This window comes from Meriones unguiculatus, chromosome X, assembly GCF_030254825.1.
Source record: "Meriones unguiculatus strain TT.TT164.6M chromosome X, Bangor_MerUng_6.1, whole genome shotgun sequence".
NCBI lineage: Eukaryota > Metazoa > Chordata > Mammalia > Rodentia > Muridae > Meriones > Meriones unguiculatus.
Window position 1 is genome coordinate 131,336,231 of NC_083369.1, and position 27,151 is coordinate 131,363,381.

Below are 27,151 nucleotides of genomic sequence, written 5' to 3' on the forward strand. Positions count from 1 at the left end.
TTGTCCTCTGACCTACACACATAATGAAGGAGAGAAAGATGGAGACAGAGAGAGAGAGAGACAGAAAAAGGCAGACATAGAAAGGAAGAGGAGAAGGAGATGGAGAGAATGGGAAGAGGAAGAGAGAAGAGTGGGGAGAGAATATGTTTTTTTAACAGTATATGGACAAATAGGTCAATAATTTTCCTGGCTGGTAAAGGAGAGAAACTATAGGGAGAAGACTTGATCTTTGGAGAGTGGTCTTTTAATTACATGATTTACAAAGGGTCATAGCATAAGCATTAGTTTCTGCCTTGAGGAAAACAAGTGTCAAATGTGTCTTTTGGTTAGACCAGCATTGCATCTTGAGTTAGTGTTAGGGAGGATTTGCTGAGATGATACACACTGATTGCCCCAAAGCAAAGTCTCCCTTTTAAGTCAGCTTTTAAGTTTTAAAATAAACTCCCTTTCTCAGAAGAGCAGAGATCCAGTTTGTTCCGTGTTGTGATGTATGGAATGTAGTGTTGTGCCGTGTTGTGTGTTGTTTTGTTCTGTTTTTAAGACAAGGTCTGAAAACTTGACATAACCAAAAGTGACCTTGAATACCTTATCCACCAGCCTTCAACCACATCTGATTTCCCTGGGATGGAACCCAGAGCCTTATGAATGCTAGGCATAAGCCACATGTCCAGTTCAAGAGTCTAAAAAGATTGTCTGAATGGAAGAAAAATGTCTCCCAATCAAATTTATCTTGTCATTTGGCAGAAGCAAGAAGTAGTTTGTGACTTGGTACACCAATTGTGGCAAATAGCTCAAAGCCTCAACATTTCACAAAGAGGAAAACCTTTTCATTACAAACTGCTGAACTGTCATTTTCAGCCTAAGACTGTCACACCACATGTAACATCCCAAGCTAACAGATGATAGAAGAAATTCAGTCATACAGGCACTGCAAAATGCACCTTCCAAAAACATGCATTATGTGAACAAACTGGTATGCATAGGCTTAACAATACCACAATATTCTTGGTGCAGCTCAGAACAACAAAAATGATGAATGTTTGTATAGGTCCAAAATTGGGAGGCTGCAATATTCTCCTTGCTGCAAAGCCTTTCTGCTAATGGGTCCCAGAAGAAGGAAGCATAGAATTTGCCCATATTGCTTCTGCTCAGTTTCACATAGTTATCAATCCTGTCATTCTGGAAAAGGGTTGAGAATATGTCTTGCTCCCTTGTCTTTTGTCATCATATGTTCTTTCCCTATGGAAACAAGGCGTCCTGAGAAACAACTATCATCCAGACTCTCTATACTGTTTGACTGAACAGTAACTTCCCCCTTTATATTCTTTTTTTTTTCTTTTTTCTTGTTTTTTTTTTGTTTTGTTTTTTGTTTTTTTGTTTTGTTTTGTTTTGTTTTCGATAAGGTCTCATTATGTAGCTCTAGCTGTCTTGCGACTCACTATGTAAACCAGGCTTGCTCTAGCTTACAGATATATGCCTGCCTCTGACTTCAAGTATTGGGATTAAAGGTGTGCATCTCTATGTCTAGATTTTCATGTCATTTTATCCAATTCACTTCTATATGCACATTCATACCAATTATAAACCATGCACCATATTTTCAGTATGAATATAAGATGTGGTCACTTTGTGTCTGTAGACATCTTCAAACTAAGAAGCAGAATTCACACATTTACATTAAATACTCAGTGGGTACTCCAAGTTTAAAGCTATCACTTGAAAACATTTACAGTATGCCTTTTAAGGAACTCTTCAAGTTGTTTGTTAATAGCATGTCCTGTATCCTGTATTAGCAAGATATTTCAAACAAAAAATATGTTTTTAGCAAAAATTAATAATCAGAGTTATCAAAGAAACTGAAGCAATAAATGTATTTAAAATTCAGTGTACTAAGAAATTCTACACCTAGTCATACATAGTAGTTTCCTTTGAACTATATCATCTACAGTACAAAATGATTAAATGGTAAATTGTAGGCTGGAGAGATGGCTGGGTTGAGAGCTTTGACTGCTCTTTTACAAGATCTGGGTTCAATCCCCAGTACGTATATGACAGCTCAAAATTGTAACACTATTTTCAGGGTATCTAACACCCTCTTCTGGCCTCCAGGTACCACCGGGCATACATGTTGTACACAAATACACATGCGAACAAGATACTTGTGCACATAAAGTAGAAGTAAATCTTTTTTAATTACAGAAATAAGCAAAGTATAGATTTTAAGTTGTGTTCTGTTCTCAGTGGTATGTTGAAAATCATGCACTTTTCCACTCTGTCCCACCCCTGACATCGTATTCACACTCCAGCTTACTATCCCCATAGGAACTATCATGGTTATAAGACCTACTACTGGTTATCAAAGTAATTGTGATAAAATAGCTCTGATTTTACTCAAAAAATAGCTCTGATAAATAGAATAATGATACTGCCAGCTCACATATGCCAAACAGAAGCTATACCGTGTTTCTATTATGGAAAAGTTTTCAATTTTATGTAAAATGGGAAGTTATTTTTTACTAAAAACTATTTACAGCAATGCAATCACAATCAAATCCCTCATTGTGTTCTTTGAAGAAATAGAAAAAAAAATAACTATCCTAAACTTTATGTAAAACTACAAAGTCCCTTAATAGCCACAAGAGTCCTGAGTCAAAACAGTGCTAGAGGGGTTATCATTCCAGATTTCAGAGATATTGTAATGAGACAGTATGCTTTAGACACAAAAACAGACAATGCAGACCAATGGAACGAAATTAAAGTCTTAAACATGAGTTTACATAACTTCAGTAATTTAATATTTGACAAATATGACAAAAATTTAAGCTGGAGTAAAGAAAGCATCTTCAGCAAAAATATTGGAAAAGCTGACTGTCCACCTACAGAATAATGAAATTAGACTTGAATCTATGTTCTTGCACAAAATCTCACCCCAAATGGATCAAAGACCTAAACATGAAAATCAAAACACTGAAACTGCTAGAGAAAAACATGGACAGTACCCTACATGATACAAACAAAGGAAAGGGCTTACTGAAGAGACCCCATTTGCCTATGAATTAAGGATTACAACTGACAAGTGAGACATCATAAAACTTAAAATCTTCCTCACAGCTAAAAACAACAATCAACCAGGTGAAGAAGTCCATAAAATGGGAGAGAATATTTAACAGCTTTTTATTTGGTATACGATTAATGAATAGAATATTAATCTCTAAATCTAGAAAAAGTCAAATAAAAAAATGGCTCATTTAAAACAAATGAGCCTGGGACCCAAGCAAAGAGTTCTCAAAATAGTTTTTAAAATGGCTAAGAAATTTTGTAAAAATGTTCACCATCCCTACTCATTACAGAAATGCAAATTAAAAGAAATTTAAGATTTCATCTTATCCCAGTAAGAATGACAATAATCAAAAAAAAAAAAAAACTAAAAACAAAAACAAAAACAAAAACAAAAAAAAAAAAAAACAAAAACCAAAAACAACCGGCAGCAAATGCTGGAGAAGGTATGGGAACAAGAGAACCTTTATTCAGTGTTTGTGGGATTGCAAACTAGTACATCCACTATGGAAATGGATATGGAGAATTCTCTAAAAGCTAAAAATAAAGCTATTAAAGACTCAGACATACCCTCCTTGGCATATTCCTAAAGAACGTAACATAATACTCCACTGATGTTTGCTCAGCCACCTTCATTGCTGCTATGTTCACAATAGTTAGGAAATGGAAACAATCTGCATGGCATTCACCTGAGGAAGGGATAATGAAAATGTGGTACATATATAATATGGGATAGTGTCCAGCTAGAAAAAAAAAATGAAATTATCCACTTTTCAGGTAAATGGATAGAACTAGATAATATCATATTGAGGAAGGTAACCCAGATCCAGAAAGACAAACATTAAATGTTTTCTCTCATCTGAGGCCCCTAGTTCCAAATCTTCAGATGTGAGTATATAACTTGGATAAACTGCAAAAACAAAACCCAGACTAACCGCAGAACCCAGGAAAATAAAAAGGAAACATTGACTAGTTAAGTCATAGTACAGATGGTCTGATGGGGAAAATGGGGGGAAGGGCTCTAAGTAAGGAGGGGAAAGGATACAAAGAGAGAAAGAGGAGGGAAGAGAGAAAAAAATAAAAGAATATCTGAAAAGTCGTTTTGAATCATACTCTTAACTATCTACTTAGAACTACCTAAACCAAAGCCCATCTAAAACAAACCCGAACACCAGGCATGAGAAGCTCTCTTTTGAGTTGTTGGTCAGGATTGTTCCAGACACCCCCAAAACATTACAGGCTATTGTTATTTGTCCTTGTTGCCCCCTCCCACCCAGTAGTAGAAGGTTAAGTCCCTATTGCTGAAGACTACCTGTACTTTAGACACAAGGTCCAGAGGTTCCAGACTGGAACTGACCTGAAAGCTTATTCTCTAAAAAGTAACTTTCATGGTATTAGAAATTGCCATGCAAGCTTTCAAAGGAGAGAAACAACCAATACTGCTACCCAGCTATGACACCCATGATCTACAATGACGACCATACAGCACAATAACCCCAAGGGTGCAATATTGGCACACATATCTGTCAGTAACCAAACTTTTCTAACTGGGCTCAAGATCCTCTTCAACAAGAGAGAAAATCATGTCTGCTTCTGGACACCTAGCCAACAACCCAGCACTAGTGAGGTTGTGGATTTTGAAGGGAAACCTGCACCCAATCAGTTTACTAAAGCAGTGAAATCCTTAACTACATTGTAAATAGTTGTCTTTGTACCCACAGGTAAGCATAGTCCTCACCTCTTATCAAGGAAATTTATCTTTGCAACAGAAGTAAACCACTTCAGAAAACATCAATTCCAGGCTCAACAGATACATCTATGATACAGCTCTCACAGCTAAGGCTCTGAGATTATTTCAAAAGAAGTGGCAGAAAGATAAGAGAGAGAAGAATAGGGATCTTGCTGTGAGACTCTTTCTCCTAGTAGTCTCAGAAGCTGCACACATAAAGACTTACTTATTGACTGTCCAAACATGAGCTGAACAAGGACTATATCAATAGACATACTAAAGTGGAGAGGGGAGGAGGAAGCTCATGAGACCACAACCCTACACAAAGAACTAAGAACACAGAGAGGCAGCTAAGGAATGCTGAGGGTGAGAGAAATAGTCTTCCACAAGGAAGAGCACACTAATTAGTTATCTAATAGCAAATGGCTAGCCCTGAAAACACACATACTAGCAATATACAGACTAAGCAAGTTGTACTTATGTATTTAAAGGAAGAAATACATATATTTGATTTTTAAAAGACCGTGAACCTGAATTTGAAATTTGAAATAAAGCAAGGAGTGGAATATTGGAGGGTTTAGAGGAAAAGGAACAGGAAGTAATTATATTATAATTAAAAAAATAAAAGACTGTTTAAATTTAAAAAAGAATACTAGTCAATTTTGATAATTTTCAAATTAAAATTTCAAATGGGCTCTCTCACAACCTCATAATTATAAGAATAGCAACTAAGCACACAAATGCTCATTTCAATTTAATTAATGATGTTTGCTTATGTGAGTGTCCTCAAGTATGTCACAATTTTTATTTTCTTCTAAATCAGATCAGTCATTTTTCGTATTTTCTATTATATGTTTTATCTCAAGGCTAAGATTTATCTATGTAGTAAAAAAATTAAAATTGGGTGTGCTGAGTTATAGAATCACTACAGGCAGCATCTTTGAAGTTTTTTGTTGTAGTATTTTATGAAAAAAAAAAATGTGTGTTCGCTCCATAAGAATATTGTGTGCTAAATCCTTTTGTGTTATACTCCACAAGAACGGCCAGGCCAAGTAAAAACAGGCAGATAAAAAAGGTCACATTCTATATGATTCTATTTGGATGAAACAGATATACCTGAACCATTAATGAAAAGTAGAAATAAATTAATGAATTAATGAAAAGAACTAGAGGCAAGGAAGAATTGAGTGAGACTGCTTATTGGGAAAGAGTGATTATTATGTTTTTTTGTTTTGGTCCCAGGTGTAGAATGAGGGACTGATTCACATGGTCCATAGCAGCAAACTATTTGCCTCATGCAGGCTCAGAGAAGAGCTCTTGGCCAGCTGCAGATAGTTTAAATCTGAGGGCTCTGGAGAGAGAATAAATGTCAGAGTCTAGAGAGTGTGTAAGGTCTGAGAAAGAACAAGGTTGCCCCTGCTTCTCCCTTGCAGCTCCAGGTTACTGTTGTGAGACAAGTAGTTAGAGATCTCCTGAAACAACGATTGAACTGTCTTCCAAGGAACCCAACGACCCTAACCAGCATGAAGCAGCTAAAATAACTGCAACCCTTTTCCCTCTAGCCATTTCTCTTCTCTACCTGGTGTTGGGGCGTTGGAAGGAGTTGTGGTGGAGTAGGGAGAAAAAGATAAAATAAATGTAAATAAGAATTTTAAAAAATACACCAACAAATGATGAAAATGTCCTAAATGTAGGGCCAGCAGACTTGATGTCAAGTCTGACCACCTGATCTCTGTCCCTCAAAATCCCACATGGTAGAAGGGAAGAACTGACTCCTACAAATAATACTCTGTCTTCCACATACATGCATCACATACACACAAATAACTAAGTGCAAAAAATTTAAATTTTCAAATGTTTTGGGGGAACTGTGAAGGAGATGAGGGAAAGGTTACAATCGGGATATAAAATGAGCAAATTATAAAAAATAAATTTATATAAAAACTAAAATAAAATACACCTATGCTTTTCTGTGATTTAAAAAAAAAAAAGCCTTGGCCTCAGCTCTTGCTAGAAAATGGATTCTTTTGCCACATTCTTGCATAGTGTGACCTAGGAAGAACTTTGTCCTACAAAAATTAAACCTGAGGGATTGATTGAGAAGGTTGTTTAGTTGGTAAATTACTTGTATCACAGAGGAGGACCCAATTCAGATCTCAGACATTTGTGTGAAAACCAGGTATAGTTTCTGGGCATGGTGGCACAGGCCTATAATTCTAGCACTCAGGTAGGTAGAGGCAGACAGATAGCTGTGAGTTTGAGGCCAGCCTGGTCTACAAAGCAAGTCCAGGACAGCCAAGTCTACACAAAGTTACCCTGTCTTGGAAAAAAAAAATAATCCTCCCCCAAAAAACAAAAACAAACGAACAAACAAATGACAAAAACAGGCATAGTGTTGCATGTTTGTAATCCTAGCATTAGGAAGGTAAATTATTATTATCCCTAGAATTCATTGGGCAGTTAGCATAGCTGAATCAATGACCTCCAAGATCAGTGAGAACCTCTTGCGCAGTGAGAAAGAATTCATGGTAGCTTTGAAAGAGAAAGAGAGACAGAGGCAGAGACAGACAAGAGAGACAGAGAAAGGAGGAGGGAGAAAGGAAAAAAGATGAAGATACTTAACACTGACCTCTCCTATACATAAGCACATACACAAACATCTACACATACATCAACACACATGTGAGTAGATATATAAGCCTCAGACACACATATACACACAAAAACTAAATTTGTATGATTAAGACAATGGGTAGAGTACTTGAACAAATATTTCACCAAAGAGGAGCTAATGATTGTAAATAAGCACATAAAAAGGTGGTGTTTGTCATTACCTATTAACAAACACAAAACAAAAATTTGATGAAATGCATTTGCAAATCACTGGATCAACAAAATAGACAACACCAAGTGATAAGAAGGGTATGGAGCAAGTGGAATTTGTACTTACTGCTAATGGGAATGTAAAAGGTTGCAACCACTTGGGAAAAAGGCTTGACATTTTTCTATGATATTTTACATGTTATACATTGTGATCCAGCAACTCCTCTTCTGGGTTTTATTCTCAAAACTTACATTGAACAAAAGAGGACAGTTCCAGAGATTGTTCACTGAACAATTATGTTCATATGAAATTCTTTAGAAAAAAAAATTCAGTGACATAGAACAGACCAATGGTTGCCAGGGGTACAGGATAGGAATGAAAAGAGCTAACTTCAGGAAGTAATGGTGGGGTAGAGAAATTGTTCAGTATCCAAATTGTAGTTTTATCTACACAAATCTATAAAAATGCCAAGGTATAAAAAAAACTACGTCAAAAGTAAAAAGTCTAAATCTTGTAGCTATTTTTGACACTAATATTGACTACTCAATACTTCAAACATTTCATTCACAGCACTTAAGGGCAATGATGGCAAAATTACTTTGTGTTTCCTTTTTTGGAAGAAAGACTCACTAGTCATTTTGAACAGTGAGATTAAAGTGATGGTGGCATTTTTTAAGTAAGTATTCTGTCGACACATACAAAGATAGGATTCAATTGGGATGGGACACAACAACTTGTACCTCTAACGAACAGAAATGTTAGTTGAAAGAGACTAAAACATGATATAAAGATAGAAGCCAGATGAACAAAATTGTGGAGAAAATCCATTTGTTCCATTTAACTAAAAGTATTTTGACAAACATGAATATCTGATTCAATCCACAAATTCCTGCTGTGAAAGTACATTATAAACATCTGTTTTGGTATCACTCCATCCTAAAAGAAACCTTATGTTAGATATATCTTCTACAAGGTATTTAGTTCCTGAGAATTATATAAAATAATGACATCAACTTTAGCCAAGGAAGAGAAATATTTAAGTTAAAATTGTGCCTATCAGTAGTAACAGTATAGTCTAAGGATACAAAAGAAGTCAGAGCCATTTTCCCTTCTGTTTGCAAAACACATCCTAAAATTTGTAGTTTGTTCAGTAGAGGTACTAATATAATTGCTGATAATGCTAGCCAATGGTATTTTTTCCAGTGGTATTTATTATGAAACAATCCTGGCAAATGAAAGAAAACAGCACACACTGCTAATATTTTGGTAGAATTATGTGTTTATTCTAGCACTGTTAACAAGAGAGAAATAAGCATCCAACAAGCACAGAAGAATGCGCTGATGTAAATGAATATTTACTCAACATCCAGTTCTTTCTTCTTTCCAATAGGGAAATGACAAAAAGCATTCTGATCTTGGAATTCTCCCAGCTTAATAAAATAACCCATGAAACACCCAGAAACATGCTGTTGGGATCTACGGATAGCAAGGAAAGACAAAGTGATGAATTTTCATGAAAAAAAAAAAAAAACTTTTTGAAACAGGAAGAAGGACATGCAAATTCAGATTGAAAAGAAAGAATAGTGCCAAATAGTTATTGAAATCAGCTGGTGGCAAGTGGCATAGTTGTAAACTGGCTTTTTCTGTTCTTTAGCTACAATCCATGTCTTCAATGCTACATCTTCCCAACAAGCAGATGGCCATTCTACCAGGCATATAGGGCAAGATGATGATTCATCACCATTCATCACCATAGGGCTAAATACATCACCATTAGACAGAAACATCAAACTTTACTAAACTAGATACTGAGTGTTTCTTTAAGTGTTTTTTGGCCATTCGATATTCCTCTTTTGAGAATTCTCTGTTTAGCTCTGTACCATTGATGGAGATAAACTAGAACCCCGGCAAAGATGTTGCCCATGGCAGTTCAGTGTCCAAGTGGGTTCCATAGTAATGGGAAGAGGGACTGTTGCTGACATGAACTGATTGGCCTGTTCTTTGATCACCAGCCCCCGAGGGGGGAGCAACCTTACCAGGCCACAGAGGAAGACAATGCAGCCATTCCTGATGAGACCTGATAGACTAAGATCAGAAGGAAGGAGAGGATCTAAGACCTCCCCTATCAGTGGACTTGAGAAGGGGCATAGGAGGAGAAGGGGGAGGGAGGGTGCCATTGGGAGGGGAGGAAGAAGGGGCCACGGGGGGATACAAAATGAATAAAGTGTAATTAATACAAATTAAAAGAAAAATAGAAAGAAAAAAAAGAAAATTAAACAAATGATAACTCATGAGACTGTTATGAGAACTAAACAAATCCTTGCAAATAAAGCAATTCTCAGAAGGTCTGGCTCCTGTAAATGGTCAATGATTATTAGCTTTTATTAGGGTAGTCACATATCTACCATAGTCTGAGGATTTCAGAACCAGAAACATGTAATTATTTTCCTACATGAAACTTCCCAGATCTGAATTCAAATCCTACTTTTTCCATTTCTTAATTTTGGCTCACTTGGATAGTTATGGAGATTTAATGATCCCTAGCCTTTTAAAAACATATAGTAAGGCAACTGGTTCAAGGCAAGCATTCAATAAATATCACTTATTATAATGATTATTCAGCAAATCATAGAGTTGGCACTTGTATGTAGAATTTTTTGATAAATGAATGAGTGACTTAGTCAGAATGATGGGTTATCATTACTAACTAATGATAATGCAAACACAATTCATTCCTTTGTCACCCCTGCTCTCTAGCTTTGGCATACCAATTTGAACTAAAGATGACTGCTTTTGTTGCTTCATTTGGTTCACTTCCAGCTCTCTGAAAGCATCTCTAGGGAGTAGATGAAAAATTTCTAAGGACAAGCAGCTTTACACAATGATACTTCTATGGTAAATGGGCCCTAACTGAGCTATATGTACTGTCAGCTGTAGAATATGCTTAATTCTTGAAAAGACAAGATAAATCGATAATAGCCTCATTACATGAGCAACTATTCCATTGAGAGGGTATATAGCCTTTTTTAAAGATTCATTTTATTTTTTATATCTGTGTGAATCTCTCTCTCTCTCTCTCTCTCTCTCTCTCTCTCTCTCTGTGTGTGTGTGTGTGTGTGTTTGTGTGTGTGTGCTTGCTTTGGATAGCAGAAGAGGGTGAAAGATCACATATCCCAAGAACAATCCCAAGATGCAGTCTTAATTACTTCTTTGTTCTAATATAATAACTAAAGAATGTCTTATTTTGCCATTTATTCATGGACACATTCATGTGACAAAAATCCAGTAGTATTCATTTCACTACAACTAGAAATGCAGAGCTCAAGCTTTATAATTTAAATATAGAGGAAAACTGCACTGCATTGTAGTTCTTCAACTACTACATCTTTTCCAACAATTTACAAAACCAAAATTGTATCTTACAGTACTTATTTCCATTCACCAAAACACTGAGGCTTTTTCACCCCCAGAAATATGATAGAAACTACTTATATCTTCCTACAACAACAATTCAGATTAAATTATATTGAGTAATTAAAAAGACACCTCTGCACAAGTTCTCACATTCCATGCTTCCCAACTACACTATCCAACTGACTTAATAACTTTCTACAAGGTCAGTGTTATATCTCCCTTGCACAGTTGATAGATTATAGCAGTTGAAATTTAGAATTCACAAATAGTGGCACTGGAATTTGATCCCAAGCTTAGACATCTCTAAGGGCTCTGGTTATTTTGTCTATTTGTAATGATTTTGGTTAGTAAGGATTTTGAGTAACTTCTTCTAAATGCTGTTATTTATGAACTTATGCTAACATATTTGGGCGGTCTCCTACAATTGTGCAGGACAGCTTTGCATAAGCTCAGGCAGATCTTATGCTGCTAGTGATCCATCGCTCATGCACATTTTGTCATGAGCCCAAAATGCAGGCTAGTCAAAACCCAGCTGCAATCTCAAACCATGGCATAGAGAAACCACTGCAGATATTCTCCAGCTTCATGTCCTTTGCTTCCAGCAGATTAAACACACACACACACACACACACACACACACACACACACACACACAGGCACGCACATACACATGCATACACACAAACATAGAATTTCTCATTTCTCCTATCAAAAAGTGAAATCTATTTCCCTTGCCTTTGCGTTACTACCTTTGATCAAATACCAGGGATTAGTCATACAGTAAGAAAACCCAAGGCATATGCAGAAACATCCAGATACCAGACAGTAAACGAAGCCACAGTGAACTTTCCACACCCCATCACCTCCAGACCCAATCTGAAAGTAGGCAAGTGGGTGAGCCCAGCTCATACCTCATACCTCTAGCAGAGCCAGACTCTAATTCCTGATACACATATATCCATACCACTCAGGTCTGGGCTGATTTGTAATGCAAATAGTCTATGACAGTGCTCTCAAGTTTTCTAATGCTGTGACCCTTTAATACAGTTCCTCATGTTGTGGTGACGCCTAACCATAAATTTATTTTCATTGCTACTTCATAACTGTAATTTTTCTAGTTATGAATCATAATGCAAATATCTGATATAAAGGATATCTGATACTCAACCCCTGTGAAAGGGTCATGCAACCCCTTAAGGGGTCACGCCCCACAGATTGACAGCCACTGCTCTATGAACATAGTTAACTGAAACACAGGTGGATCACCCTGAGATACAGTATACACTTCCCATTGGTCCTTGTGGAGCTTCAGCCATCCCATTGACCACAGCTACATCTGTTGTGACACAGCTTCATGATGGAATTTCCTTCTTTTCTCTTTCAGTCTGTCTTCTTCCTTCCTGCTTCCTGATTGTCACCTTCCAAATCCACTGTATCCACCCACATCCTGTCTTTGAGGAAATTCAGATGAAGATACAGAACTTTGGCTTCTTCTATATTTTTGCACACACACACACACACACAGAGAGAGAGAGAGAGAGACAGACAGACAGACAGACACACACACACACAAACACACAAAACTATCTTCATAGAATAGGTTATCCCCCCATTGCTTGCAATATAACCAGAATTTCATTTTTCTTTCCAAACCACAGTGTTACTGTGAAGTTAAAAATTGTGCATATATTAAATAAAACATTATTTTTTAAAACTGCACATATATCTAAGAACAGAGAAATGACACTGGTAGATTGTGACACCAAACTCTGCAAAAGTCTTTCCAAGGACAATGAAAATAGTAAATTTTCTGTGCTTTGGAAAGTACTTCATGGACACATTCAACTACTTAACTGAAAGAAATCTTCATGTATTAATATCATTTCTTTTTAACTATCCAACTCTCTTGTTCAATAATTTACCTATCAATTCATGGTATAGAATGGCTTTAGATTCAGTCAGTGAACATCCACATGAGCTACAATCTACTATAACTCTGTATAGCTTAGAAAGTTAATAAGGAGAATTACATAAGAGCAGAGTTTTAAATAGTTTTCTATAAAAATAATACTTCTACATGAGAAAAGAGTAAAATCATAATGACTTATTTACTCCCCTGCATCCAGCTGCTACCAGGAAAAACCAAATTCACATTAATGTGAAAAAGAGAAATGTACTAGTCATAACTCTGAGTGATCAGTTTCAACTAACAAAACCCTCATCACGCACCTAAATACTTGATCATTTCTCTCACATTTTTCAGCATATGAGGAACAGTAATATAGGGATGGGGATGTATGTATCTCAGGTTATAGAACGTTCATCTAGCATTTCTGAAGCTCTGATTTCTATCCCCAACACTGCACAGGCCAGGTATTGCAGTTTATGCCTGTACTTATTCCAGTACTAGATAGTCAGACACAAGAAAATCAGAACTTTAACGTCAGACTTTCAAGGCCATCTTTGGCAATATATCAAATTCCAGGGCAGCCTGATACAGGAAGTTGTATGTGGAAAATGTAAGGATCCATGTATTTCCAATTTAATAATAAGTTGAAAGGTTAAGGATGGGGTATCCAGATTTCTTGGCTAGTTTGCCTGAGACACTAGGTTCAATTGTAAGCACTGCAAATAATGAATAAGTAAACGAATAAACAGATCGAAGATCAGTTATTACAGCAAATAGCAATATATTTGCTGAGTGAATGCCCCAGAGCTTCTAGAAGCAGTGTTGATGTTCAAGTCTGAGGACTATCTGCATGAGTCTATTCTCTCAGTGTTTTTAAAAAACATATTCTGACAATCTAGTTTATTGATGCTCACCAATCTGTACTTCCTAATAATATTACAAGATGGGCTGTTGTTTATATAACAGGAGACATACAGCATGATGAAAGTCATAGGAACACTGTTGTGGTGTTTGAAAGAGAAATATTCTCCATAGGCTTAGGCCTCTGAAAACTTGGACTGCTGGTGGATGGAGCTATCTGGAGAGGTTATGGCAAAGAGCAGCCTTCCTGGAGGAAGTACATTGCTGGAAGCAGGATTTGAGAGCTTAAAGCCTCAGCAACACTTCCAGTTCATTCTCTCTGCTCTGTGTTTATGGATAAAGATGTGATGATTTCTGTCTTGCTCACCAGGTGCCATGCCTCCTGCCCTGATTAACTCTTATCCTTCTGAAACTGTAAGGCCAAATGAACTCTTCCTTTTTTCTATAAATTACTTTTGGTCAGAGTGTTCAATTACAGCATCAGAAAAATAACTAATATCACTGACCTCTAACAAAATACCAGGAAAATTTTCTGTGTCTATTACTATCTGAAATGGCAGGAAAAATACAAAACTTTTTATCTTGGTTGTAGATTATTGGACATAAAGTTAAAGTGCCATAGACAAGATTTAAGAATCAAATAGGTGTCTAGACAGAATAGGCAAGTTTTAAGGACTTCCCTTCAAGTATTCCATTCATTTATATTATAGAATGCTAAACTCCATCTAGAAATGCTAATAGGAATTACAGTCAGATTTTTATAAGCAAATGCCTGCATATATTACCTAACTTCTTCCAAAACTTTTTTTTAAGTTTTTTTTATTTGACTTTTATTAATTACACTTTATTCATTTTGGATCCCCCCCATAAGCCCCTCGCTCCTTCCCTCCCCGTCCCACCCTTCCTCCCCTTTCTGCATGCATGCCCCTCCCGAAGTCGTCTGATAGGGGAGGTCCTCCTCTCCTCCTTCCAAAACTTTTTTTTAAGACAAAAACACCTGGTAAACAGACAACAAGAGCCTGTCAATGTTCACACACGTGTAATTGATGGCCCAGAGTTTCAAAATCAAGGTTTCTCTGCTACAGTATTTAAGTTAGGAATTTGATACTCAAGACCTTCTAATCCTTTAGATGAGCACTCAATTGGCCTAGACACAACCATTCTTTTATCATTATAATAATAATCATAATTGTTATTATGATTATTTTTATTATGTTATTATGATTCTTTCTTATACAAGATATCCTGACTACAGTTTTTCCTCCCTCCACTCCTTCTAGCCCCCTTCCCACCTCCTCTCTCACCCAGATTCACACCTCTTTCTGTTTCCCTTCAGAAAAGTTCAGGCCTCCCAGGGATATCAACTGAACAAGACATAACAAGTTATGATTAGACAAATTTTCATATCAAGACTGGGTGAGGCAACCCAGTAGGAGGATTTTAAGCAAAGCATCGGAGTGTAGAGACATTCTCAGCTGAGTGAAACTGCCGTCTTATTTTAGAGAGACGCTGGTAAGATGAGCTACAGAAAAAAAGTCAATCTCATGTGGTCATAGTAGCATGAGGAAAGGAGAACACAGTTGCCTTGGGAAACAAACACACACACACATACACACACTGCCATTACTTGCTAGAGCTTTACTGACGATTATCCACTTTCCAACCTTCGGAGTATCCTACATCCAAAAAAAAAAAATGTTAAATGAGATAAGGTTTCTGTGTGTTGGAATGAAGGGTGCTCCTTGGCCTACTGGCATGTGCTGGGTTACACCAAATCCACACAAGTGTGTCAAATTCATGTGTTCCAATTCACTAAGCCAAAATGCCTCGAGTGTAAGCTTGTCGTTGATCTGGTGCTGACCATGAAAACTGTACCTTACTTACCAACTTGTAAAATCAATTTCGAATCACTTTCTGCTGTTATCTTATGCCGCTGTACCTACTCATTCATGTGTTGATTACCATCTCTTCTACATCCATAGTGGCAAGACAAGATTCCCAGTGCATGCAATAGTCACGTAAATATTTCAGCTAAATCACCCCCTTAGCTCTAGTAAAGTTTGTTGTGTTTTTTAAATTTTGGGGGGAGGGGTATTATTGTTGTTAATGATTTGCTTTCTAACTGTGAGGGTAGGCACATCTTCAATTTTATTTTATTTTGGCTTGTTTTCCTTTCTGTGTCATAATCACCTTAAAGTGACTATGTTTTGAAATCCACACAAACCTTTTCTGAGCAAAGCACCTTCATTGGCTTCATTTGGTAGGCAAAGAATCAAAGACACAAAGAAGACTGGTCATTTGTTTCCGTCACAAGACAGAGCATGGATTTGAATCCAGGCCTTTTGGGTTCATCCAATTCTTTCCTTCTCCAACTAAATCTGATCACTTCTTAATCTGAGTCTCAGTGTCCTCATCTGGAACGTCACTGCTAATACCATCCCCATCCTCCAGAGTTGCCTCAATAACAACAACAATAAGGAAAACTGGTGCTCCCTCTACAATCATTACAGATACTAATTGCCCTTTCACTTAACATCATTGCCATTGCCAACAAACTCAGCAAGGAACCAATATAAAGTTTCAAGTGGAGAAGAATTGAACTTTGTTAAAAAACCAAAACACCAGGCAACCAAGTTCGAGCTTCCCTTTGCTGACATGATTGGCTAAAGCAGCTGTCTTACAGCTTAAGTAGCCATAGCTATTGTCACTTAAACCTCCTTCTCTCCCTTCTGCTCTATCTACATCTTGTTCTCAGAGTACTTGCTGGTATGACTGAAAGATGAAGTTACCAAACTTGCAAGCTGAAAATTGGTCCAATTTACACTTCAGCTCTTGTTTTATTGAGTGGTCCAGAGCTAGCGAAAGAAAACATATTATTTTGTTGTTCCATAAGGACGCATAACTCAGTTCACTCTATCTCTCCAAAGACTTCCTGGGCTCAGCATTCTCCTCTTGGGTCCATCAACATTATTACTTTAGAAGTGGTTGTTTCTCAAATTCCTTTTAGTTTTAATACTTCCTGAACATCTTTAACTGTTTAATGGCTCTGATGAGATATGTTCAGTAAATTTTTCACAATTGTAAGTAGTTGTAGTGCTTTTTTTAAAAAAAATAGCTGCCATTTCTGAAATGGCAATCATGTCAATAGCGTCTCTGTACTTGATTCCAAAGTTAATAAGCAGTGCATAGAATTTCCATAGTAACCAATCTCAGAAAATCCCAGAGGTAGCTGCTGACTCCTTTACTGAATCTTCCAGAGCTGTTACTATTTCCCTTATGGCATCTTCAAAGAAAGCATGCAAAATACTGCTCCACATTTATTATTGCAAACATGACATAGCAGTAGTACTTGGTGTATTTTCTGGATATAATAAGCATCATCGTTTGTTTGGTTGTTTGGTTGTTTGGTTTTTTGGGCTGAAGTTCAATTCACAGATCAGACCATTAGACCTTCTAAAGTGTGCATTGGATGATTTTTAGTGCATCAACAAGGTTGTATAACTATCGCCTATATCAAGTTTGAGATCATTTTTATTACCCTATAAAAAAAGATACTCATTAGAAATCAATCCTTATCCCTGCCTTCTAACCACTACTACTCTACTCTCTACTCTCTTTGCCTATTTTGTACATTTCATCTACATGCAATCATAAACTAGTGCTCTTTTGCAGTGGGCTCTATTTAGCATGATATTTTCAAGACTCACTCCCGGGTAGCATGCATGAGTACTTCCTGTCCTTCGTTGATAAATAATCTCTCACCGTGTGGCTAGGCCATGTTTTGTTTTCCATTCATCAGCTGAGAAATGGTTGGGTTGGTTCCATCATTTTACTCATAAGAATAATAGTGCTCTGACACTCATGCATAGGTTTGGAATGTTTTCATTTCTCCTAGGTATATAACCAGGAGCAGAATTGCTGAGTCATAGGGTAATGCTCTCTAACATGTTAAACAACTATCAAATGGCTTTCAAAACTACTGAGTCATTCTACATTTCTTCCATTCTACATTTCTGCTGGTGGCACAGGAGCATCCTATTTTTTTCACATCTTATCAACCCTTCCTGTTATTGCTCTTTTCAATTCTAGCTATCTTAGTAACATCTTATAATTGTCTTGATTTGTATCACTCTAATGGCTAATGAAAACATAATTCTTTACTAGCTAACATAATAACTAATTTCAGTTTTACACACTACATTCCAGGTGTTTCTTCCATATTATGACATAGTTGTAATCATTATCCCACTCTATTTAACTACGCAATGGTTTAGCACAGATGCAGTAAACTTTAGAACAAGATGTTCTATTCCCAAAAACATGCCTCCAGGATGTAGGATAATCATTGTTAACACATAGACTTTGTCTGTTCTTGAACATATTCTGCTATGAAACATATTTTCCTGTATGTAAGGACCAGATTATAAGAATCAGAAGCTCAACATGAAAAAATAACTTTTTTGCCTTTGCAAATTCTGATTATTTTAGGAAGCACAGCAGACTCTAAGTGTATTCGTATGAGCATAGTAACTAGTTGAGGCATATAACACAGACATAGGCTTCTCAGATAGAGCTGGAAGTGAGCTACCAAAATTCAGAGGAAATGGGATGAAGGTAATTTCTGCAAGGAACTTTCTATTAAATGATAAAATCAATATCACAGAGCTCATATACTTCACCATCTTCCCACTCCCAAACTCTACTCGAGGCCGATTTCTTTAAGTCCCTCAAAGATACTACGCTCTCTTTTTTTATGCTCCTGTGTGTGCATATTCTTGTGTACACAGGTATACAGATATATGGAAACCGCAAAACAACATCAGTATGAACACCAGGAATGACATCCACCTTCTTTGACACAGGGGTTCTCGCTGGCCTAGAGTCATCAATTAGGCTAAACTGAATAGCCAGTGAACTCAGTCATCATCCTGTCTTAACCTATCCAGTGTTAGAATTAGAGGTACACACCACTCCATTCTTGTGTTCTGGGTGATCAAACTCAGGTCCCGGTGCATAAGAGGTGAGAGTTTTGGCAAGAGTTTTATAGACTGGCAAAGCTATCTCTCCAGCCCTGTGTTAGCTCTTAAACAGAGCCTTCTCTAGGAGGGATTTGAAAAAACAATCTTTCATCCACTGATTTTACCTAATACATTCCAGATAACCTTAGATCTTCTGTCCATTTGGTAACATTTCTGTGACAAATTATCACAAACATACATTTTACATTTGGGGAATTCAGCAACTCACTAGGCTAAGAGAATGAAAGTAGAGTATTCTTGGGGCAGGAAGCTCTGAGGGAGAAACTTTTTTTGTCTCTCTCAGCTTCTGGAAACTGCTGCCTTCCTTGGCTAATGACTTCTTCCTTCACCTTCAAAGCTAGCAGTATAGCATTTTCAAAATCTCTCCCTCTCCCTCCATTTCTCTTTCATTCCTCCCACTTCCCTTCCTCCATTTCTGACTCTTTTCTCTTTTTCTAGAACTTATCTTTCTGATACCCTCTTTTAAGGAACTGTGTGATTGCACTGGCCCCACCCACATAACTTAGAGTAGTCTTACATTAACAAAGTCTCTTTTGCCATTTGTGACATTTTGTGGAATATTTACACATCTGGGGATTGAGATAGGGACACAGGCATCTTTGGGAGTCACTATTTAATCTGCCACAGTCTCCCTATCATACATAAACAAGTGTAGAGATTTATTCACTAGCCATTACTGTATCCACAGGCTATAAGCACCTTACAGAGCAAAGCTTGTAAGTTCCACAGATATTGCCAAGGTCTGCTGCATAGCTAACACTGAATAAATATATAACAAAGCCCCAAGTGACCAATTTGGTTTTGCTATAACAGAGTTGCTAAAGGAGAGGGAGAAAGCTAAGATTATATTGCAAAATACACTGAAATGACTAGATGAGCAATTGGGATTAACAAGAAGAGTAGCACACTCTTTAAATTCTAGCACTTGTCAGGCCAAGGCAATGGATTTCTGTGAGTATGAGGCCATCCTGGTCTACCTATTGTGTTCCAGGCCAGCCAACGCTAGCTAGTGAGAGACTGACTCAAAAATTAAAACTCCATTTGACACTGACTCTGTCAAACATTCCTTATGAGGGAACAACATTATTATAATTGTGTTATGGGAATATGAAACCAAGATAAGAACAGATTGAACTGAAGGCAAAATGACAAAGCAGGAGGTCACCATGGCAAAAGATTTGCTGTGTGTTGAGGGAGGGGGTAGACAGAAATGAGGCAGTGACAATAAGAATAAAGCCCAAGAAAAATGTAAAGACTGTCTTTAGATATTTTCATACAGTTCCCTCAGATCCTTAGAATGGAAGAAGTAAACATTACAAGAGGAAAGGGGAGGAAAAGAAGGGAGAGGAAAGGAGAGGGAGAGGAGAGGAGGGGAGGGGAGGGGAGGGGAGGGGAGGGGAGGGGAGGGGAGGGGAGGGGAAGAGAGGGGAGGGGAGGGGAAGGGGAAGGGGAAGGAGGGGAGGGGAGGGGAGAGGAGACCTCCTGGCCTGGTAACCATAAGCAAGCAGGAAAATGTTAATGACAACCAAAATAACATAAACATGATAGACCATGTTCAGAGGAAGGGAAGCCTATAATTCTGTTCCACTTTTTTAGAACCTGAGCCATCCAGTGGCCAACCTGAAAAGATTCCTAGCAGGAAATCAGCAAATCCATGTCATATTCTTGCAGTGATGAGCACCTGGTGATCTAAAACTCTGGAACACTGGCTAGATTTTAAGAATATAAAAATGAATGAGAGTTCTGCTTTCAGGTACTTCAAAAGTTGCAAGAAAACAAGTAGCTACAATGAAGTGTAAGAAAGACAGAAGTTTTTATAGCAATGGTTACATGGCAACTCTCATTTGTTTACAGGATCCTGGGCAAGATAACTCCATGTGTACCTCTCCTGAGTACTTACTTCTGCTTGCCTTGTGATTCTATACCATGCTTCTCTATATAACACAGCCATCCATCTAAAATACTTATTTGTGTTCTAGCCTCATGCTTCAAAAGTCCCACCTCCATTCTTCATCACAGAGTCCCTCAGTTATCTTTGTGCAGTGATTCTTCCTCATGGGATGACTTGAACACTGCAGAGTGTTTAGACACTTCCCTGGCCTCCCAAATAGCTGTCACTAGGAAAAACCACCCTGTATTAGACATCATAACGTTCTGCCAAAGATGTACATGACTAAATTCCTGGAATCTCTTAGTACATCATAGGAAAGGGGTATTCAAGTTTCAAATGCAATTAAATTTTGCTGATCAGATGTCCTTAAAATAGTGAGATTACCCTGGATTACCCAGATGATCCCAATGTAAGCATAAGTGTCTTGAAGAAAGTCAGATGGAGAAATGACTAGAGAAGTAGGATCAAAGGATAACAACACAGCTAGCTTTGAAGATAAAGGGGAAAGTGCTATTAGGAAAGGAGAAGCTGCAAATCTAGCAGCCTTTAGAAGGAACACAGCTCCACTGGAATCTTAAATGTAGCCTAGTGAAACCCACTGGAACCTATCACCAGAAAGCGAATAGACTTGTATCGCTTTAAACCACTAGATTTGTGATCACAGCAGCACTACTAACTATCACATTCCCAAACATCTTCAAGATTTTCCAAATGTCTCTTCACAACAAACCCACCATCTGGTTAAGATTCTCTGGTTCTATATAACAGAGTACAAATTCCTCAGACTCACATTGTGGGGCTTTTTGAGATAAACACTACCCTGCCTATTGAACAAGCTCACCTAAGAGATTGTCAGACACTACCCAACCTAATTTTGCACTTCACAAATCTGCATGATCTCACATCTCCACAGATGAGAAGGGACTTCTAGGAGAGACTAAAGAACGTGCTTTGGCCTCCCTGTCATTTTTATCTATGCTTGTAGGTATTCTTCCACACTGTGCCTGATTTAGGTTTTCAAAACATTACTTTATCAAAAGCCCTGAAGTTGCTACATATCTTAGATTGCAGGTATTCTAACCACCCCATCTCAGAAAAATTGCAATTAACTCCATGTCATTCTTCTTTGTTGAAACTCTGGCATTACCAATGCCTCTGTGCCAATGCATTCCCACTTTTTTTTCTTTCTCAGCAAGATATAATTCTTGGGACTGAGGAGATGGCTTATCATGCTAGTGTGAGAGTCCGAGTTTGAATCCTCAGAACTATGTAGCATGCGTCTATAATCTCATGCTTCAAAACAGGATGTAGAGAAAAGGGAATCCAAACCTCTCAGGAAATCCACATTGGCTTATGGACTTCAAATAACAGAGACCCTGTTTCAAACAAGGTGGAAGGTAAAAACCAACATCTGAGGTTGCCATGTGACATCCACACACATACCCTTCACATAGACAGAAAAATACACAGAGGAAATAAATTTCCACCTTTGTGTAAGTGATCTTTAAGTCATCCTTAAATATCAAATTCAAGTGTGAAAAAGAGTGAAAACTTCCAAGACCTTGGCCAAAAGACATCATCACTTGTCCAACTGTGTTCCCTTATACTGCTAATCTTTTTATACCATGCCCTCATTGAGAACTGACCCATATTTAGACTTCTCTGCACTCATGGTATATAGAGAAATAAATGCCTTTAATGAGACTGAAGAGAAGAATAGAAAGAAACCACTGCTATAGAAATTATCATGTCTGTGAGTTAGCCAAGCTGAAAAATGCTCAGGAGCATATGGGCACAAATTCAGGTCTGGTTCACAAGAATCAGTAGGATACCAGGTTTAAAAGAACAGGTGGTATTCCTTTATTAGAAGCAAGGAAAGAGGTTGGCTGCTAAAAAAAACACAAGTTAGTAAACATGTACTGATTGCATCATCATACTGCATGTCCATAAATCTAACTTGTGTAAAGCAATCCTGAAACACATAGTAGGAGAATGTTAAGATTCATTCCTGATTTTGTCTGATAACTCCCAGGCTTAGACTATAAAACAGCCATTCGTGAGCATTGAGTGAGCACAAGTTATAGAATGGTGGACATTTATGAGACTCTTTAGAGTAGAAACTGTTGTGTGTTTAAAATCATAAAGTCTGCTCAGAGTATTAAACACAAATGGATATGACCCATTTAGTGACTGACTAAACCTGAAAATAAATTCTCAGATATTCACTTGGATTTAGAGGAATACACACACACACACACACACACACACACAAACGTGCACACATGTGCAGTTTCGCTCTCTCTCACCTGTGTGTGTGTGTGTGTAGAAACCTTAAGAGTGTGTATGTGGAGTCTGTGGAGTCTGTGGAGTCTGCAAGCCTCTTTGTTGATTGTGAATCAGAGGAAGGCGCCAGGGATACATGATGCTAGCTCAAAAACCTTCTGTAGGACCTTGCTAGATGCCCAGTCTGAGGTGCTACACTCAACATCACAAATATAATGGTTCTTAGCTAGGGTGGGTCAGCCCCTAGGAAATATTTGGCAACATCATCAGTTTTTATTGTACTGGGATAGGGAAGTGCTGTGATGGCTAGTTTTATATCAATTTGACATAATCTAGCATTGTATGAAAGGAGAAAACCTCAGTCAAGAAAATGCCTCCATAAGATCCGGCTGTAGGGAATCATATTCACTTATAGTTTATGGGGCAGAAACCAGCCCTTTGTGAGTCATGTCATCCTTGGGCTAGTGGTCTCGGGTTCTATAAAAAAAATCAGGCTGAGCAATTCACGGGGAGCAAGCAAATAAACAGCACCCATCCATAGCCTCTGAATCAGCTCCTGTCTCCAGGTCATGGCCTGTTTGAGCTCTTGTCCTCACTTCTCAGTGATGGACTACAATGTGAAAGTATAAGCTGAAATAAAGCCTCTCTTCTTCAACGTGTTTTTTGGTCATGGTGTTTCATTACAGCCAATAGTCCTCCAAACTAAGACAGGTGCTGCAGGGAACCTAGTGGGCAGAGGACACGGATGCTACTCAACACTGCAACACCCATATAAGCAGAAAACCATTGGGCTTCAGATAGTAATAGTGCTAAGGCTGAGGAACCCTAAGGCAGAACAACCAGAAAAAGTGCAAGAACCAAGTCTGTGTCAACCAAAGTTCTTGCTTGTTGGGTTTTTGCCATCATTAGTAACATTTCTCTCTTAGGACAAAGGATACAGCTTGCTTGCAAGCAAGAAAGACAGGCACTGCCCAAAGGGATGAATTTTTCTTGGAGTTTGAAAGGATTCTAGAACATTCAACCTTTGAAAGGTAACCCAGACCACTAAGTTGCAGAACTAGGGGTTACATTAGGATAGATTGGCCTCTACTGAGCAAAACCAGCATTGGACTTAACTGCCAGGATTCTACCCAATCATCCCATATATACCTCAAGCTTAAAGGAATTTCCACCTGTACCCACTTATGCACATAAACCTTTTATGAGAAAATTGTGTTAGTTTGCTATATGGCAAAGCACTCAGTTTTAACCACTACAAAGGGGTAAAAGTCATGGTAGATAAGACCTGTGCAGTCTACCTACATACTCCAAAATGGAGAGAAGCCATCCATTACTGTAGCTCAAATTCTTGTTCTTTGTTTATGAGATGTTAATGGTTAAGAATGACAGCAACTATCAAATCTGAAATGTTGGCTTGCTTTTGACATCTCTCCTCTCCCCCTTCTCTCTCTTCTTCCCTCCATTTTTTCTCCCTTTCCCTCCCTTCTACGAATTAATCTCCTAATGTGTGCTCTGAAACTGAGCAGGAATTTAGCTTCTCTTTTTACCAACACCAACCCTGTTGTTTTGGATATAATATGGTATCTTTGTCCCACTCTGTCTTCCCAGTGACTATCTCCCTGATCCAGTCAGCAACCTTTTTTTTTTCTTAATCCAAATGTCATGCAACAGCAGCAGCAGTTACTTTGACTTAGTCGCTAACATTAGCAACACATGATTTTGTTATTTATGATCAATAATGCCAATTTTCGTAGGGTAATCTACTAACAGCTATCTCATGCTAACAGAGCTGAGAGGCTATTTTCAAACTGCTTGGTTTGGTTTTGTTTCCTTTATTTAACCTAAATCTCCATCAATTACACAGTATTTCATTTCATTTCTGTAATGCTAACTGTACTTTAAGATATTTAATTGCAATTGATGAGATCTCCCCTCTTTTGTGGAAACAGATCCCAAGCAAACCTATAGAGCTTGTGGACTAAACTGGGAAGGAGTTGGTCATTTCTTAACCAACTACTATTTATTCTCTAAGTGTATGCTGCTTTCCAAGTCCCCCATCAACTGCAGTTTCCCAATGGCTCTATTCCCCATTCAGAATCAGAGAGCAAACATTTGAAGGAAATAAGATAGCTCCCTCTGAGTTCCCTATTTATTATTGATTCCTGGTTCATGTCTATTCCAGTAACTACTAATTGTCCTTAGTGGAATTTGGGTGGATTTCCATGATATTTCAGACCCTTAAGCACAGAAAGTATTCAGTACCATAGATTTCTGAAATTACAACTTTAGGGAAAATAAATCAAAACTGGAGAATTATAAGAGTTATTCTACCCTGCCATACATACACACACACACACACACACACACACAAAATCCTTCAGAAGAGTTTCTTACTCTGTCAAACAATCTAGCAGTAGATGTATAGCATATTATATTTCATCAGATAGTCGCAAAAACTTAGCAATAAATCATTTGAGTTCCTAAATTATCCAGGTTTGGTGAAGAGATCAGATAACCCTTTGATTGACTGTAGCATCAGAAAGAAATCAGAAAACCATCTCTTTGTCCAAGTCCTGGGCCCAATCTAAAATGAACCTTAGTATTCCTCCAGACACACTCATACCACCTAGAGTGTTCTCATTCTAGGACCATCTAACAGCCAGAGTCAAGCAGCTAAGGCTGGTGCCTCACTCTGGACACAGGACGGACTTAAAGACAGCCACCTGGAACTGCCTGAGGCATCCAGCTTTGGGCTGTGCGACAAATGGCGCTGGTCCCTACCTCAGACCTCCACAGGACATAAGAGTGGTTTCGACTGTTAGGTGGGGGCTGGAACTTCCTCTGCTGGAGCCATCTCCTAGGAGAAGCAAAGATGCCATTGGGGCCTCCCCCAGATGAACAGAGGATGCTTGCAGGACTTCGGCCACTCGTGGACCCAGCCAGGACTGAAGGCAGGTCCCAGACTATGCTCTTCTTGAGACTGCGACTCAGCGGGACCTCATAGTCAAAGTGGAAGTTGCCAGAAGGCGACTTTTCTTGAGGGGTACTGGGCATGGAGAAAGACGAGCATAGAGGTCTGGGTGTCTGGAACCGGGTAGCCCAAGAGTGCTGACTCCGGGGAGAAGATGCCGAGCGGGAACCGAGACCCTCAGCTAGGAGCTGCTGAGATTCAAGGCGGCTTACTGTGGAGCCTCGCAAGCCGCCCTCAGTGCCCATCTCACTCCCGCAGCCACCGATCAGGGCTGGGTCCAGGCTACGCGTCTGGCGCAGCTTCCTTTTGGAGAATCCCTTGGCCGAGGCCGTGCTCCCGGACGCCGGCGAGGAGCAGGCAAAGACGCTGTGCAACAGGCTCTGCGCAGACATTTCGGCAGGGCTGGGTCCGAGGGCGACTTCCTTCTCCTTTCCCTCCTAGATCGCTGGAGGCTGTGATCTGAGAAAACAAGTGGCCCCAGTTGGCTGGGGAAACACTGCCAGGAGGTTCTCAGCAAGGAAGGTGGAAGGCAGTGCCCTGTTCAAGCGTCACCAGCACTCTCCAAGAGTCCCTGTGGAGGCAGAAATAGGATATCCATACCCAGCCTTCTAGAGAAAAAAAAAAAAAAAAAAAAAAAAAAGGGCCAGGTCCCTTTACTGCCTTTAGAACCTTCCCCAGGGAGTCCAAGTATCTAAGAGGCTAAAGAAGAGGGGGAAGAAGGTCAGTAACTCTCTGGGATCTCAGCTCCAGCTCGCCTGAGCCACTCCCCCTTCCCAGCTGAAGGCGGGAGAAGCTGCGGCTCCAGCTCTGCTCCCTGACTCTGGACAGCCTGAAAGTCTCCAGCAAGCTCCTCCTCGTGGCCTAAGGACAGTCCCGAGGGCTCAGGAGGAGGCTGCCTGAGAGTCCGCCCACCGAGCGTCCCCTGCGCTCCCAGCTGGGTGATAACTCCTCTGGAGAACCCGAGCTCAGTTGTGGGGCTGCTCTCCAGGTGCACCTTCTTGGTGACTTGGGGACTGCTGATGTGGCTTTGAGGATTAACAGGGCTGATTCGTCCCCCTTTCCGACTGGCAAAGATCAAAAGTGTCTCCAAGTTCCCGTTCCTGCGTGGTCCCTGTGTTGACTCAGTGTGACTGAGTGTACTCGCCCCGGGCCTTCCAAGAGCAGAATGACAAC

At 38.9% G+C, this 27,151-nt stretch overlaps 1 protein-coding gene across 1 annotated transcript in view; it reads right to left on the minus strand.

The window, feature by feature from the left end:
* Arhgap6 (Rho GTPase activating protein 6) overlaps nucleotides 1-26,578 on the minus strand; it is a 584,642-nt gene extending 558,064 nt beyond the window's left edge. The window contains exon 1 of the mRNA XM_060375299.1: nucleotides 25,789-26,578. Within this exon, the coding sequence (XP_060231282.1) occupies nucleotides 25,789-26,370 (582 nt within the window). The 5' untranslated portion in view covers nucleotides 26,371-26,578. The remainder of the gene's footprint in view (nucleotides 1-25,788) is intronic.
* Nucleotides 26,579-27,151: the final 573 nt, after the last annotated feature.